The sequence below is a fragment of the Rhinolophus sinicus genome, linkage group LG03 (genome assembly GCF_036562045.2).
Source record: "Rhinolophus sinicus isolate RSC01 linkage group LG03, ASM3656204v1, whole genome shotgun sequence".
Classification (NCBI taxonomy): domain Eukaryota; kingdom Metazoa; phylum Chordata; class Mammalia; order Chiroptera; family Rhinolophidae; genus Rhinolophus; species Rhinolophus sinicus.
This window is the reverse complement of record NC_133753.1, coordinates 27,779,886-27,796,608: the sequence shown is the minus strand read 5'-3', so window position 1 is coordinate 27,796,608 and position 16,723 is coordinate 27,779,886. Positions and strand designations below refer to the sequence as shown.

At 50.3% G+C, this 16,723-nt stretch overlaps 1 protein-coding gene across 2 annotated transcripts; it reads right to left on the bottom strand.

Annotated features, from left to right (window-relative positions):
* Nucleotides 1-6,625: 6,625 nt before the first annotated feature.
* Nucleotides 6,626-15,769, bottom strand: CCDC177 (coiled-coil domain containing 177). 2 transcript variants are annotated; one of them, XM_019733692.2, is made up of 2 exons: nucleotides 15,458-15,769; nucleotides 6,626-14,588 (listed from the first exon to the last, which is right to left on the bottom strand). In XM_019733692.2, the coding sequence occupies exon 2, from the start codon at nucleotides 14,558-14,560 to the stop codon at nucleotides 12,461-12,463; it is 2,100 nt and encodes a 699-aa protein (XP_019589251.2). In that variant the 5' UTR covers nucleotides 14,561-14,588; nucleotides 15,458-15,769; the 3' UTR covers nucleotides 6,626-12,460. The 2 variants fall into 2 exon arrangements, with proteins under 2 accessions (XP_019589251.2, XP_019589252.2); XM_019733693.2 differs by lacking the exon at nucleotides 15,458-15,769 and adding an exon at nucleotides 14,726-15,093.
* Nucleotides 15,770-16,723: the final 954 nt, after the last annotated feature.

Genomic DNA, 16,723 nt, shown 5'->3' with positions numbered 1-16,723 from the left:
CTTACTAGGTTATTTTTGCCTTGAAAACCTGGTCAAACAGAGTTTCTTGGTTAAGGGGATGGGGTGGGATGGAGAATCCATACATCAAATTTGATTCGAAAACGTATGCAAATTCCATTATAATTTGTTTTCAATTTATATACAGCCATGGAGGTCTGTTTATAAATCTGAGATGGGGCAGCCTGGTGGATTTCCCTGGTCACTGTATGGAGGGAACGCTGCACCATCGAATGGACCAAAGCCTTGGCAGCCGGCTCTGAAAGCTGGGGCTCTGGCCCCGGGCCAGCCTTTCCTTGAAGACACTTCCCAAGAGCATTGGCCTTGGCAGCAATCTAATTGATGCTGCTGCTTTTTATTAGTGCTTCCTTCTCTTTGCTAGAGCCCTCTTTGGGGTTCTTTGTGTAGACGGTGGCTCTCACTGAAGCCTGAAGGTTGAGAAGAGCACAGTTTGCCAGGCTCCTGGCCCATCAGCCTCAGCTTCAGGGACCTAATGCACAGCGTCCGCCACACTCCCAAACCGACCTCTGAACGTGCACAGTCGTGATGCCGCAGCCCAGGAGGCTCAGAAACCCCAGCAGCTCTGCTAAGGGCTGGGATGCCCAGGGACGCTTAACCCAGCGTGTAAGCAGGTCTGTAGGGTTGCGTTTGCCTCAGAGCAGGAGGCTTCATCCTTTAGTCTAAAAAGAATAAGACTGAAGCCTTTGAGAAAAAGAACGCCATCGCCTCAGAACAGGGCATTCAGCCTCCTCATTTGTCTCAGGCACGTCCTCTACTGTGACAAGGAGATTACGGTGGTTTAACTGTCCCTGGTGCACAAACCATTTGTGGAGGGAGGTAAAGGGCTGAACTTCCTTGGGCACAGACTCTGATGGGCCAGGCTCAGAGTTCCTCCCTAGAAGAGCATGGGGAGAAGTGGGGTCGGAGGGGAGGCCACTCTCAAATATGCCATCAAACAGGCCGTCTTCTGGGCCCACTAATCCCCTCTGCTTACTCCTCATGGGGTCACATTAGTTAATGTTGATGAAAAATCAGTGCTCCAAAGTTCATGTTCACCTTACATGTGTTCCGATGACAAAGCATGTGGAAATCATGACTCTTTGTGGTCTTAACCTTTAAAATACTCAGTACATGTTGGTTTTAAGTGGTTGCCATTTTATAGTACATTTTAGTATAGATATGCAGAAGCATGCACCAAGGTCTTAAGACAAACAGCACTGGGGGAAGTCTAAAATTAGGACACTTTCATGCTTTGACTTAATTTTGTCTGAGAATTGGCACGAGAACTGCCTTTATTCAGTTTTGGGGGAGGGGGTCACCTCAGGAGCTTAGTTGAGAGTCAGTGTTGAGGACTGTGTAGAGTCTATGATTTGGGTTGAACATGGAGACCTCCAGCCAGGCTCTCCGCGTTCCTTCCAGCATTTTCTTTCTGAGAGTGAAATTAAGAGAAATAGTTCAGCTCATGGTTACCTCTGGTTCAACAGAGCTCAACTTTTAGAACCACCTCCTTTAGAAAGACTAACAATGAGATTAATAATAAAAGCTATTTATTGAGCACATATGAGGTGCCAGGCACCTCTGTGTGCTTTATTTCATTTCATCCTCTTAACAACCTGTGAGATGGTACCATTACCGTCCCCACTTTACAGATGATGAAACTGAAACTCAGAGAATTTATATAATTCGTCCAAGGTGACCCAAAAGCCAGGTGAGTCTGACTCTACAGTTTTAGCCACTACAATTTTTGCAAGAGAGTTGAATCTCAATGAAATGGGCAGAAACCAGGTTCTCCCACTGTGGGAAAGGCTGTGTCCTACCAACCATGTCTGATGGTCCTAGAAAAGTGTTCCCCAGCCCTTGTACTTATGTGTAGGGAAGATCTGAAGGGGAATTAGATCAAGAAAAACAAAATAGGGTGTCTGAATTTCTTTCTAGTGTTTAATATGAGTCTGGCTTTGCAACTGTAAAAGGCTTAATGACTCTCAAAGTTAAAAACTCCATAAATTTTATCTTCCTGATATTTGGCAGTAGCCTCTTCTACCAGGAACAAAGATTTGACAGGGCTGGCTTCATGGGGATGCAACTTATGTGGACACCACGGGCCCTGTACTTAGAAGGGTCCCAGGCTTCATTTAATGCTCTGCTGTAGTTGTCTTGAAATTGTTAGTAATTTTTGAATGACAGGCCATCAATTTTCATTTTACACTGGGACTGCAAGTTATGTAGCTGGTCCTGTAATTTAGAAGATAAAAATAACGCTCTCAGACATAAAGTAGCTGCAGCCATGAACTACCCCAGAGCCAATGCTGACATGCCTGTGGCACTCCCTTGTCTACTCACTTCTTTGTGTGGAGAGTAAGTGACCCGGGGAAGCACCCCAAAGGAGACCTCCACTCCCCAACCTTGCAGCAAGAGCTGGTGTTGACGTCAGAGCGGGAGCTCAGCACTGAACCCATCAGAAGAGTAGAGGGGAACAGAGAGGGAGGGAGCCCTGGTCCTATTTGAACATCCCAGGAGAATGGGGATAGGTGGCTCCAGGATCCCTGAGTTTGGGTTTGCTTGATGCAGTGACTGGTGGCAAATGGTCTGATGTCCTTCTGACCCCAGGTTGCAGTTTATCGCCTTCAGCATCCCGTTTTTGAAACCAAACCATTGAACCACCAAACCATTGAAGAGGGCTCTGCTTAAATAGGTGGGGTGAAGGCTGGGGAAGGGTATGGTATGAGCAAGGCAGGGAAGGCACCTGGCTCCCCACTAAAGGCTGCCTGCAGGTCTGGAAGTCCTGCTTCTGGTTTAGCCACAGAAGCTAAACCAAAGGGCAGACTCAGGAAGGAGAATCGGTGATCTGGTTTGGCTCCTGTCTTCAGCCCTGTTTCCAGCTCACAGATATGTCCCTCCCTTGCTCCTTTGGCTTCTTCACTTGTTTATCATTTTTCTTGATGACCCCACACGCACTCCCGACAATAAGCTGTCTCCTAGGAAACGTCTTTGTGGATGCTGGGTCTCAAGCAGCCATCTCGGCTGTGGCCACCGTTCTGCCCCAAGGGTAATGTTGTCATTAAATAGTAGGGAGGGAAAGTAGAGGTCTTGGTTCACAGGCTCTGGCCATGGTGAGATCAGCTGGAGCTGGGAGGGATGTGGGCGGTGGGGGGGAGGGGTGCAACATCTGTGCGATACACCATCTGGATGACACTTGGAATTTATAAAGAAATTGTCCATCACAAAGCACCAGCAGCCCATTGAAAAACCCAGTCCTTTGCTGTATTTTCATTTCTCTCCTCTTGTTTAGGTACAAAAGCTCTTTCAAGAAGAAAGGAAGTCCCAGCTTCCCTAGACAATTTGGCTTTTGTGCTAAAGTCAAGGTTTAGGAATTATCATTGTTGGGCATCTGTAGACAGGTGCTCACTGCTTCCATATGCTTCCCCAGAATTTGGGCTGTGTTAACCCCAGGATTGCCTTGCAGCTAAGACAGAATGTTTGCATCCCCAGCTGCCCCGCTGTCTCTATGCTGTCTGCCCCCAGGGCCATTCTCTGGCTGGCTGTGAGCTGGCAGCTTGCTCATGGCCCTGCGTTGTCATGGAGAAGGTTTTAGAAACATATTGTTGGATCGTGGGCATATTTCTACCACCTGGAAACTAGTGGGTTTGTAGAAAAGCCACAATGGAGGGAGAGAAAGGGCTCTTGGAGGGTGGAGCTGGTGCCAGGGTAGCGGGCTGCTACAGGGAGACGGGAGCCTGCAGTGCTGTTTGCTGTTTGGTATTCTAGACAGGCAGGCAGCAGCGTGCTGATCAGCTTGCTTCCTGCAGGCCCCCTGGGAGCGCGCCTCAGACACAGGGCCACAGCCTCTGCAGGAAAGTTTGCAGATTCTAGGGAAATGAAGAGCCGTGCTGCCCAGTCTGTGAGGGGAGACCAAGGGAGCTCCCATTTAGATGCACTGACGTAAATGTGTGCTTCCTGCACGCAGAATAGCTACCCTTTGTCTGTGCACACTGTCAGCCTGCCCTTGACCTGTTTGTGCCAGCTCCTTAAGGGACATCTCTTTCCATATGAGACCTAAATGCCCCAGCCATCTGGGCATCTCTCCTTCCCTCACCCCCAGGTCCTTCAAGGGCTTCAGACAGCCCATTGTCTGCTGCTTTGTAGGTCAAAAAACAGTTGAATATCAACAAATTTCATATCATTCAGCCTAACTGAATGGGCAATCTGGCATCTCACCTCAGGATTCGATGGTAAGAACATTAAAGAAAATCAGTAACAGATTTTCTGTTGCCCGACAAATATAATCTAAATCATTCTAAATCACTCTGTGTTCATTTCAAATCTTCACCTTCTGTGATGTACCTGCTACCAATAGCCCTTTAAGTGACAAAACAGACTGTCTTTCCTTGAGCTTTGTGTACTTTTTCTGCTACTTGACGTAGGAACTAAATCCACTCTAGTGCCCACAGAGAGAAGAGATATCTCAAAAGTACCTTCTAATGGATTCCAAGGATTTTTCAAGTGGTTTTAATCACCAGCACAAGAAGTTGTATGTTTTTGTTCCTTGTATATTCTTTTTGCTAGAAGTTTTGGTGACTTTTGGAAGGCCCCTTAGAGTTGGCTTGCCTACCCTTATCTATGTGGATCTGACACCTATAGACTGAACACATTTTGAGTCGGTACCTAAATAGTAACTATCAGTTTCTAGGCACCTGCTCTCTCCTTTCTCCTCCCTGGATCTTGCTTCAGCTGCCTTAGATGCTGCAGTCAGGGCCTCTCTTTCCTCTGAGGCATTGACTTACTTAGCCTGCTCACACGTACTCACAAGATCTATACCCTGCCTGAATTTTCCTGTCTATGGCGTCGTTCTAGTATTCCCCAGCCTCTTTCCTTTTATTCTCTTCCTTTATTTCTGTGTGCTCACTGCATTTTCTCCTTTCTTGAACAGGATGCTTTTACTTATTTTAATAACCCTTCATAAATCAACCCTTTCCCTTCCCAGGGAAGTTCACTTCCCTCCCTCCCTGTCATTTGCTTTCACTTCTTTTAGTGGCTGCAGAAGTGGGAGCCCGGGCAGAATTCTCAACCTACCTATGGCAATGCAGGCAGACTATGAAACATAAGGCCAGAGCTTTTGGCTGGGCCAAACATACTAGTTATAAGCATTTGCTATATAGCCGACTAACTTGACTCTAAGCCCAGTTCTGCCCAACACTAGCTGTGTGACCTTGGGCAAGTCATTTAAACTTAGTGCCTCAAATTTCTCATCTGCTCCAATGTTCATTGCAGCTTTGTTTACGGTGGCCAAGACATGGAAACAACCAAAATGTCCTTCAATAGGTGAATGGATAAAGAAGTTGTGGTATATATACACAATGGAATACTATTCGGCGGTAAGAAAAGATGATATAGGAACATTTGTGACAACATGGATGGATCTTGAGAGTGTAATGCTGAGCGAAATAAGTCAGACAGAGACAGCAGAGAACCATGTGATTTCACTGATATGTGGTATATAAACCAAAAACAACAAAAGAACAAGACAAACAAATGAGAAACAGAAACTCATAGACACAGACAATAGTTTAGTGGTTACCAGAGGGTAATGGGGGTGAGGGGTGGGAGATGAGGGTGAGGGGGATCAAATAAATGGTGATGGAAGGAGAACTGACTCTGGGTGGTGAACACACAATGGGATTTATAGATGATGTAATACAGAATTGTACACCTGAAATCTATGTAATTTTACTAACAATTGTCACCCCAATAAATTAAAAAAATAAATTAAAAAAAAAAGATCATAAAAAAAAAACTTCTCATCTGTAAAATGGGAATAGTGGGACTAGAGATCTTGTGATGAGTCAGTGCTTAAGACAGTCAGCTGCATAGTGTAAGTGCTTAGTATGCATCGGTTATCATTACCCTTGCAATCCCAGCATTAGCAAATTGTTCCCTTTGACTACGTGTTTTGCTCACCCTGCGACTTCTCTTCAAATAAGCAGATGTTCCTGGAAGGCAGAGTCTGCCTACTCTGCTCTTTTGCTGAGGGCTCAGGAGGCCTCTAAGGTCCACTGGAGCCTCCCCGTAGGGGATCCAAGGGCACTAGAAAGGTGACAAAGCAGGAGAGCTTCTGGCAGCTCGTCCCACTTTTTGTCTTCCTTCCCAATGCACGGTAAGAACTAGCATGGGCCAGTCGGCCTGCGCAGCACCTCTGTACATTGATATATGTCCAGAGTGGGGAACGGACTTCTCCAAAGCCATTCCTGCAGCTAACCTCCATGCCGCTGTCTGCATGGCTGGGGGTGGGGGTGGCAGGAAAGGAGGCCGGGGCTTTTTCTGAGCCTTCTCAGAAAAAGCACTCTTCCAGGTTGGGCTTGTGCCAGACCCTCTTTCTCATTCCCATGTGGCCACAGCAGAGAGGGCTGCACGTCCCAGACTTCCTGCCCCGTGCCACATCCTGTGGTATCAGACCCCCTAGAACAGTGGTTCTCCTACAACCTTTCCTACTTGTTTCTGTTAAAGATGCTTTCAAAGAATTTGGGTCTCGCTGGGACAGAAACCCACCCTTTTCCCCAAGAAAGACACACATTTTAAAACATCCTGTCAGTATAAACATCCTTTAGGAAGTCTTAAAATAAAATTTCAAAAATTATCATCAGATATCAATTTTATTGCCAAACATTTGGTAAACAAGGTACTCCCTTCCTCTTCCCCCAGCCACAGACTACTGCACATTCCTGGAGGCCCATTATTCCAGAGCCCCTTCTTTTGGAATGACTGGGGAATTGTCACACAGCAAGGGATAGACATGCGCAAAGGGCTGCCATCCAAGCCTGGCATCCACCAGGACCACCTGGCTGAAGTTCAACCTACCACATTCCTTCCTTTACCGCCCTCCCAAGTTCAGAATAACAGTATCCACAAATTGAGTTCTATCTGCCAGGGATGGTGCTGCTTACCAAACATTACTCATTTAAAAACTCCCTACCAACTAGGATTTATTGTCCCCATTTGACAGATGACAAGAAGAGCATGTGGAACAGTAGGTAATAGTTTGAATAAGTCAAGACACTTGTTCTTTTGCCCAACGCTTTGACTTGAAGGCATGGTAACCACATGGACTGGATTTTCAAAACTTTGTAGATATCAGTCATTCTGTCACACTGAGATATTCTGAATGTCAACTTTTGGCATCCAAATTCCAGTGCCCAGTCAGTCTCTCACACTGAGGAGAAGGAAGGAGAAGTGTAGTGGCCACATGAAAAGCCTTTGTCACCCACGTGGCTCAATGATGCATTTGGGAAATATGGACACCATGCTTACGGGTTAGAGCCTGAAGCAGTCTTGGAGCTGGGGGTAGGTGGAATCAATGGACCCCCACAAAAGGGGCAGCTCCATTTTCCCAGAGCTTACCATTCCCTGGAGGAAAAAGATGGCTACAGGTTCTCTGCCTCTGCAAGAACACTGATGCTGGGACTGTGTGTGTGCATGTGTGTGTACATGCACGTACATGTGTGTACATGTGTGTACATGTGCGTGCACACTCAAAAACACAGGAGTAGATATAGATCATCTTTCTGACAGTCCTGTGAATTGTGCAAGTGTCTGACACAAAAACATGCCATCAATACTAAACTAGTGGAGAGGAAGAAAGGCAGGAATAGTTCAAAATGGAAGCTAATTTAAAAATCGCGTTGGACTAGGTTTTTGTGCTTATGTGAGACATGACGATATTTGATGAATCAGGAAGCAGCAACATTGCAAACAATGATTACCAGTGTTCCTCAGAATGAAATCACCCTGCCCTTCTATATCTTAATGTCTGCTACTAACTCTACCCTCTGTCCCAGTGCTGACCTCTGGGAAGCCAGAGCAGCACCAGGGACAGGATGAAGGCCTGGGACATGTGGGGGATGCATGGGCTGGGAGGAGGCGCATGTGGAGAGCGCATCAGAGCTTCATGGGACAGAGCACACGCGTGAGCAGACAAGATGCTCTTCTGTAAAGTCATGTAACCAAAGCGTGTGATCATGTGTAATACTGCAGGTGCTGCATGAGACTCCCAAAACACTCCTTATGTGTCACATATAAGGCCTAAACTAAACATTTCTACAACTGAGAGTTGTCTGCTGGGCTCCTGGAAGCCCCTATCCAGGCACACTGTGTCAAGAAATGCCAGGTTTCCTTATGTTCCACTGTCAAATGTTTCTATGGGACATGCAGGGTGGAGATGCAGTTACATGGTGGAGATAAGGCCAGTCTACACAGCAACCTATGGGTTACCTCAATTACCAGGAAGTTTTAAGCAGTGGGATGTTCTGGATCACTAAACGTTCTCATTGATTTAGTATTGATCAGAAATCTCTTTTTTGTGAGGACTTTAAAACAAATGCTTCTGAAATGTTGAGTTTCTTGTCTCAGCAAGAACAGTTGAATGATGGACCCGGTCCCATTTTGGTGATCTGGGACTCTGCATGGCCTGTGGCTCAGTTCTCTAGGACCATGATCATTATTTATGCTGCCTCTGCTAAAGGCAACACAGATCAATGCCCTTGAAGGTAATTAATTTCTCTCTTTTTACTGTAATTTAAAAGAGATTAACTACACGACCTTATGAATTTGACCTGATTAATCAAGGCTCCTCTGAGGGAAAGAGAACAACAGTGACTAGATGATGGTTGGCTGGTGGATGGCGTGTCCCCAGGAAACTGAGAAGGCTTGAAATTAGTGCTTGAAGGGCCATCAGGTCTTCCTGTGGATGGATAGCAGGGTGGGGAGGTAGTTAAACTCAATGGGGAAATACAGGTGCCTGCTCATGACATAAATGGAGCATAAATGGTCCCTAGGGTCAATAATCAGAGAGACTGTCTCTCCAGCACCAAGAGCAGCACCTGGCACATAGCAGGTGCTCATTACAAATTTATTGAATGAATGGAGGCCTGCCCAATCTATTTTACACAGATTTCCCCTGGTCACCACTCATTTGTCCATCAGCCATCCATCGACTCCCCCTCTCCCCACCCAGTGTTTATGTGCTTACCCTTTGTGAGGTGTTAAACCATGGGCTACAGGGGAATGGATGTTAAACAAGATACAGGGCCTTATGTAGAGTCAGTCACCCTCGGTTTCAATGGCCTTTTTAAAGGAGGGGGAATGATAAGTGATGGGCATTACAGAACAGCCTGAACACAAGCTACATTCTCATATGCCTTTCAACCCACAGACTCTTCACCTTTGGCAAATCCTGCTTACTACTCCCATGGAAGACTCACAGTCCATGTGCTTCCAAAAGGAAACTTCCGTCTTCCTGTCCAGATGTGGTGTAAGCATTGGTCATTGCCTGAGCAGGACACTGGGCTAGCTTCACCAGTGAAATGGCTTTGACCTGCTTGTCTCCTTGGTAATGAACCAAACTAAAGCTTCTTCCAACCTTTTTCATTCCTCCTCATCACACTTCATGTTCTCTCTTTCCTGAGCAAGGAATGTTCCAGGAGGGTAAATGTGAAGGTCTGGGGCCACTTCAAGGCTGCAGTTTCGTCGGATAGTAAGAACTTTCAGCATGGTGCTCTGAGGAAAATTCTGGGCACTTATTAGAATGTTCGCATCATAAGCAATTCTTTACAATCATCCCTGCCTCCAACGTTCTCTTGCCACATTTCAGAATAAGAAACGCTTATCCTCTGGCATCATTTCAAAGAGAATACGTACTATAAATAAAGGGCCCAACAAAGGATCTTGGAAATTGCTCCTCCTTAAAAAGCAACATGACCACTTATCCTAGGATATAGAGATGGGTCTGTTTTATAGGGGATGGTCTGCAATTTGGAAGAACCATTCTTTACTATTACTAGGTTTGGCTTCTGTGTTTGCTTTAATTCTACTTAGCTATATAGTTTTGTGTGTTTTTTTTAATCCAAAAGTTTTTTCCTTTACACAGTGCTTTTCTCTGAGTGCATTATTTGGTGACATTCAAGCCTGGGCATTTGCATCACATGTGATGTAAATATGCAGATCACTGTGATCTGCAACATGCTTTTGGAGACCATTCCTTTCTGCACTAGGCCATGACAGTACATTACGCTCTCTGGGTACAGTACAGACACATGATCCGCTCTGTTTATAGCAACTGCACCGGCAGTTCCAAAGTCATAGTACTGAGAGCACCACTTTGATTCTGACTCATTCCTCACAGTGCTTGTGTGAGAGGGAGGGCAAAGGTCACCATCCCTTTGACCATGAAACCAAGGCACAAAGAGCTAATCTACCTGAAGTCACTCAGTAAGTCAGAAAACAAACTGAATAAAGGGCCAGGTAAGATCCCCTATGTATCTTTCAGTGCCTTATCCAAAAACCCCAGATTGTGTCCTTCTCATGTGAATGTACCTACTTTGGAAGTAAGTAGTTTTAGGTCACATTTTCTATTAAGGTTTCAAAAGCCCTCTAGCAAATCAGGAACCACAAGGTAAGAACCAAGTATGACATTAACATTTTAGTTAAATGCCCCTGACTCACAATGCCAATTATTACAGCTCATAGACAACTTGGTTACTGACAAGAAAATTTGAGGAAACAATTCACCCACTCAAGAAATAAACCCTGGCACAGTTCCTAGTTTCACAACACCCAAGCACTGCTTCCTTCTACACAATACTCCTATACCTGTTGGCACGTGATAAGGGGGGTACTGACAGACTGTGTGCATGTGTGTAACATCAGACACTTTAGAAATAATTCTGTCCAGCAGAATATACATGAACTATGTATAATATGTAGTAGTTCTCGACGCTGATTTTTTTGGTAACTTTCATTTCCTGATCTTGATTTAATGTAAGAAGTAATGTTTTACTTCCCACCTTCCCTGGTGAAGGCAGAGTCAGTGGGTGGACACAGCTGGGGGCTGACTTTGGCTTCATGGAAGAGAAATACTCTAGGGGTTAAACTTTCCAGATGACAACAGAACAGGACTTTTTGGACCAGGGAGTGGCCTGGTCTTGCAAATATTAGTATTTCCCCCAGAGGCAAAATGACCATCTGTCTGTGAGCACTGTTCCTTCCAATGCTAGGAATCCATATTCCCAGAAACAAACTAGGCCAATAGCAGCCCTCCTGCCTCCCAACTCCAGGTCAAGAAAGGCACAAAGAAGACCAACACATAATACTGAGGTGGTGCTTTGGATCCGGGAGACCTTGAGGTACCAGGAGAAGAGTACCAACAGCCCCATCTGGCCAATGGGAAAGGTGAGGCACAGAGAGACTGATTAAATACTTTCAGTCCTAGGTGAGAGGGCATTGAAGGGAGAGATTATCTTTTTCCTCACATTGGGGAGAGGCGGAAGAACAGATACACTGCCAACAATAGTGAGCACAACTCTCAACAGCAAAGAGGCAATTCCAGCTCTTCAGCCACCACAGTCAACTGTCCTCAGAGCCACTGTGACGATTCCTTCCCAGAGGAAATCCAAACTCCCTAGGGCCCACCCTTGGGACTGCATCCAGGGCTGAAGATTTAGGCAGGATTGGCCTGGGCAGGCACATAAGGTAGCTCTGCTTCTTAAGGCATGGCTGCTGTCCGTGAAGAGTGGGCTCCACAGTGGGAGGTGGGCATCATACACTGCCTCCTCCTGAAACTACCCTGCAAGAATGCTTAATCCGGTGGAAAGCTGCTGCCTAAGGAACCCACCTCCCTCAGAGGCTGGGGGATTCCACTGAAGCTAAACAGCATCACCAAACCAACTAATTTCTTGTGTCACTTGGAAGAATAGGAGAGAGAGAAAAAAAAAAGACACAAATTAATCATTATTTGCAGATGATTGTCTAACTAGAAAACCTAAGGGAATCAATGAAAAAACTATCAGGACTAAGACCAGAATTTGCTCAAGTGGCAGATTAAAGTCAAGCATACAAAAATCAAAAGCTTTTTGGGTCACTTGGGTGTGGCCTAACACCTTGGAAGACCTGTGCTTTGTTGTGAAGCCTAGCGCTTTGTGCAACTTGCCGTATTTTAAAAGATGGAGGTGAGCTAGGAAAATGCCTCCTCAGCTGCAGTAATCGCAGTCCTCTCACATACCAATATATGAAAGGTGCCTAGGGTGATTGCTGCAGAAGGGGACACAATTACCCCTGCATTCTCTCCCGTGGGGGCTCTCTCCCCAGGCCCGACCCAGCCCCTTTCTCACGGCTTTCTATTCCAACCCAAAAGACACACAGGGCAGCTTGGGAAGGGCCGGTGCGGGAGCGACCAAGGGTGGATGTGGTCAAAGATTGTGCTGTCATTTCTATAGGAAGTCAGTTTTTTAGAACAAAGGCAGCGGACTGACAGGTCTTGCATGTCGGTCCTCCCATTGCCTCATTGTTCATGGTGTAGAGGTCGGATTGGAGAGGTCACTGTGCTGTGCCCCCACCGGGGACTCCCACAGTCTGGTCAAACTGGCCACGGGAGGCCCCACGGGGCTGAGCATGGCAGTCTAGCCAGCCCAGGGCGCCGTCATTTGCGGTCCAGGCTGGCATGCAGCTGGGCCTCCCGTACCATGCGGTCGAAGGAGCGTGTGTTGGTTTCCTCGCGCACTTTCTCGCGCACGTGGAAGGAGGCCCGGGCTGTGGAGCGAGCGCTTTCCAGTGCCGTTCGCCGCTCACGCGATAGCTGCTCGCTGCGCTCCAGCTTGCGCCCGATAGCTTGGAGTAGCTCCCGCCGGCGACAGTCTTCGTCCCTCTCCACCTTCTCCTTGTTGGCGCGCTGGGCCCGCTCCTTTTCTGACCGGCTCTGACCCACGCGCCGCGCCTTCTGTTGCACAGCCTCCTCGGCCGCCTGCGTCGCGTGCTGCAGCCGCCGCTGCCCTGCCCGGGCCAGTGCCTCCAGGTGCGCCTGATGCTCGCGATCTTTGCGCTCGGCCGTCTCCTTGGCTCTCCGGCCCTGCAGCTCCTCCCTCCGGGCCCGCTCCCGCAGCTCTCGGGTGCGCTGCTCCACCAACTGTTCGTAGTTCTCCTGCGCGCGGCCCAAGCTGGCCTCCAGGGAGCTCCGCAGGCCCTCGCGCTCCTCGTGCTCCTGCCGGGCCCGGCCTTGCAGGAACACCTGGTGACGCGCCTGCTCCGCCCGGCTCAGCTCCCGCTTTTCCCGCTGCAGCTGGCCCTCCTGCCGTTGCTTGGTGCGGGCTGCGCGCTGGGCGCGCTCCTTGCGGACCTGCTCGGCCCGCTCGCGCCCTTCCTTCAGGCCCTCCTCCCGTTGCTTCAGGTTCTGCTCCTGCTGCAGCTTGCGCAGCCGGTCCTCCCGAGCGGAGCGTTCCGCTCGCTCCCGCCGGAGAAGGCCCTGGCGATCGGCCAGCTCCCGCCTCCGTTCCTCGCTGAGCTCGCACTGCCGCTGCCGCCGCCGCGCCGCCTCCCGCTCCTCGCGGCCCCGGCGGCCGCGCCGCTCCTCCACCTGCGCAGCCCAGGCCCGGCGGCCTTGCTCCAGGGCTCGCCGCTTCTCGCGTTCGTCGCGCTCCCGTCGCTGCTCAGCGCAAAGGCGCTGCTGCTCCCACTGGCCGTGGGCCGCTGCGCGCTGCTCCAGCAACAGGCGCTCTTCCTGGTGCCGCGCCAGCATCAGCGCCGCGATCTTCCGGTCGCGCTCGGGTACTCCTCTCAGGCCCCGCTCAGCGCGCACTTGGCGCACGATGCGCTCCACGTGCTGGGCCGTCTGCGGCGAGTGGCTCAAGTCGCCGAGGCTGAAGCTGCGGGCGGTGAGCGGCACCAGGGCCAGGGCGGACGGGCGGCCCAGAGGGTTGGGGGCGGAGGACAAAGACCCCGCGGGGCAGCTGTTCCTGGCCGAGACCCTCTGCGGCCAACGCAGCTCCCGCAGGCTCTCCCCACTGTAGGACGACGACGACGCGCCCGACTCGGAGCTGAGGGCGCCCTCACGTCGGCGGGACAAGGAATCTAGTGAGTGGCTCTTCCTGCCCGCCCGAGAACCCGCGGGCAGAGGTTGGGTCCGGGCCGGGGACGGACTGGAGGAGGCCTTGCGGGCCGCACGCGGCGCGGGCGAGGCCGGGAGGCTGGCGCTGCTGCAGCTGCTGCTGCTGCCGGCGCTGGGGGCCGAGGCCGCGGCAGGCGCGGGGCCCAGCGGCGTGAAGAGGCGCCGCTTCTCCTCGCGCACGATGCGCTCGCGCTCGGCCCGGCACTGCTGGAGCTTAGCACGCCGCTCCGCCTCGTACGCCTCATACAGGCCGGTGGCCACTCGCATGGAGCGGCCTGGGGCCTCACGCACCAGGTCCGCCAGGGCCCGTGGCAGCAGCTCTACTGGTTTGACCGCGCAGCGGGCGCAGGCCTCGAGCGAGCGGGGGCTGGTCAGCACGTATCGGCTGCCCTCGGCCTCCGGACAGTCGAAGTTGAAGAGGTCGAGGTGCAGCAGCGGGGACTGCTCCCGCCGCCCGCCTTCTGCGGCGCACGGGACTTCAGCCTTGCAGGGCACCGACGCGGAGGCCGAGCCCGAAGAGGCTGCGGGCTGCTGGGCGCCCTGGGCGTCAGGGGGCACGGATGCGGCTGCTCCATTTCCTCCTCCTGAGCCGCCGGGCTCAGCTCCTGCCTTCTCCTCTTCAGGAATGGGGTCCACCATGACTGAGCCCTGTCCTTTTGTGGAGTCTCTGCGGAAGACAAGAGAGGGACATCATGGGATACATTTGAGAACAGTTCCCCCCACCCCCTTCATATCCACCCCCTCCCATCTTAATCCGCTTTGGGATTAGGCTCAGAGGCCCAGGTGGAACGTAAATCATAATACCGATGCCCAGGAAACCCAGGCGGGTGCCGGTCCTGGTGCACGGAGAGCAGTCTCCATCTCCCTGAGCCCCGGAGTGCGGGGCAGAGGCCTTGGTCAAGCTCCCCAGGGCGTCTGGCCCGCTGGATGCATCTCCTTACTGCTGCAAGTTAAGATGAAAAGATCGAGGTGCAGGGCAGTAGCCGGCCAGAGAGGCGCTGGAGGATTCCCGGGAGGATTAGGGTATTTGTTTGTAGCTTAGGCGGGCAACAGGGGATGCGGCTTTGCAGGAACAAAAAGGGAAGAGGCCTATTCATCAAAAGGGCATTGCTACGAGGTCCCCATTTGCCTAGGGAAGAAGTTATGGCTGATTGCTCTCTGCCAGAGACCCAAGCACGGGGTGATGGAAGGACTGAGAGAAATGCCTCAATCCCAAAAGGCCTCTCCGGGAGGGGTGATGGATCTTGCTCCTGCCTTTTGTGTATGGCTTGCTAGGCGCTGTGCCCACCTCATCCCACCCCCACACCTGCCCCGTTTTTGCCCGGGATGGAGAAATTGCCTGGGTCCTCCTTCCAGATGCACCGGCTCCCCTCCAAATCTGATGCGCTAAAGGCACCATCCACCCCAGTTTAGGCTCGGACACCTGCCCCCAGATGCCCTCCGAGTCCCTCAGCCGTATCCCAGCGAGGTGGACTCCTGGGATAGCCTGGCCTCGCGAGTGCTGGCCGCTCCGGGTCCCCGGGCGGCTTCACTTACCGCACGTCCGGGGCTCGGGCCCCGCGCCGAGGGCTTTTGTTCGCAGCTCGCGGCTTTACTCTGCGCCTCTTCAGTCCCCGCGCCGGCGGGGTCGGGTTACTGCCGACTGCATCCGCGATTGGAGCCCCAGCTGCCACCTCAGCCACCGCCAGCGTCTCTCCATGGGGCCCGCACACACCCCAGACGCTACCTACACACGGGAGGGGGAGGGCGACAACGTTTCCCTAAAATAACGCAGCTCTGCTCCCTTCCCTCTCACTGATTCTTAAAAAAGGAAGCCGGGTTCCATCAGTGCTGCATCCATCGCTGCCTCTCCAACCGTGAAGGTACCGCTAGTCTTTCTACACCCCCGGCGCCTCCTGGTGGACACTCAAGGGTGTTGGTTGGTTTGCTTAGAGGATGAAAGAGAAATTCATAATTTATAAATGTATAATTATATATATACATATATACATACATATATATGTTATATATATATAACAATTTCTTAACTGGGTAGAATGAAGGAATAGCTTGGTTTGTTTGCTTCTCAAGGGGACCGTGAGAAGTAAACAAATTTGATAGTGAATAATTACGTTGAAATAATGGCTTCTGATCCAAACTATGATGTTATTTTTTTTTCTAAGGAAAACTAAGAACATTCAAATAGGTTTGAGACAGGCAGATGTGTGACTAGTGCTTTATGCAACATTTTAGGGCTTCTTAAAACCAATTAGTGCCACTTAATGAGTATTATTTTGAGACCCCTCCCCCCCCACCTTTTCCCCATTGGGAGTGACAGTGGCCATCGGCGAGAGCTGGGAGGGGTACTTGGAGGAAGCCGGAGGGTGGGTGGGATATGACACTAGCATGGTGAACTGTGTTGTTAATAACCTTGACGTTATCAGGCAGTGAGGAACAAGTCAAAGGCTTAAAGCAGGGAAATTACATGATTTGGTTTATATTTTAAGAACATTAGCTGGCAACAATGGGCTGAGGGCTTTAGGAGGGCCAAAAGGAGGCAGGAAGCCCAGTTAGCTGGACACTGCAGTCACCTCAGGCAGGAAGGGTTGGGACCTGAGGGAGAGTAACAGTAGGAGTGGGCCTGTGGGAGGTGGGAGTACAGATTCCTGAAATAGAGAATAAAAGAAGGAAATCTCAAAGATGGCTCGGCTCTGGGTTTGGGGAACAGTGAGGGGTCAAGGATGACTTCCAGGAGCAAAGAGGTGGTGGGGTGTACCACAAACTGAGAGTGGATCCAAGAGGGAGGATTAGGTGGGGGGGGAG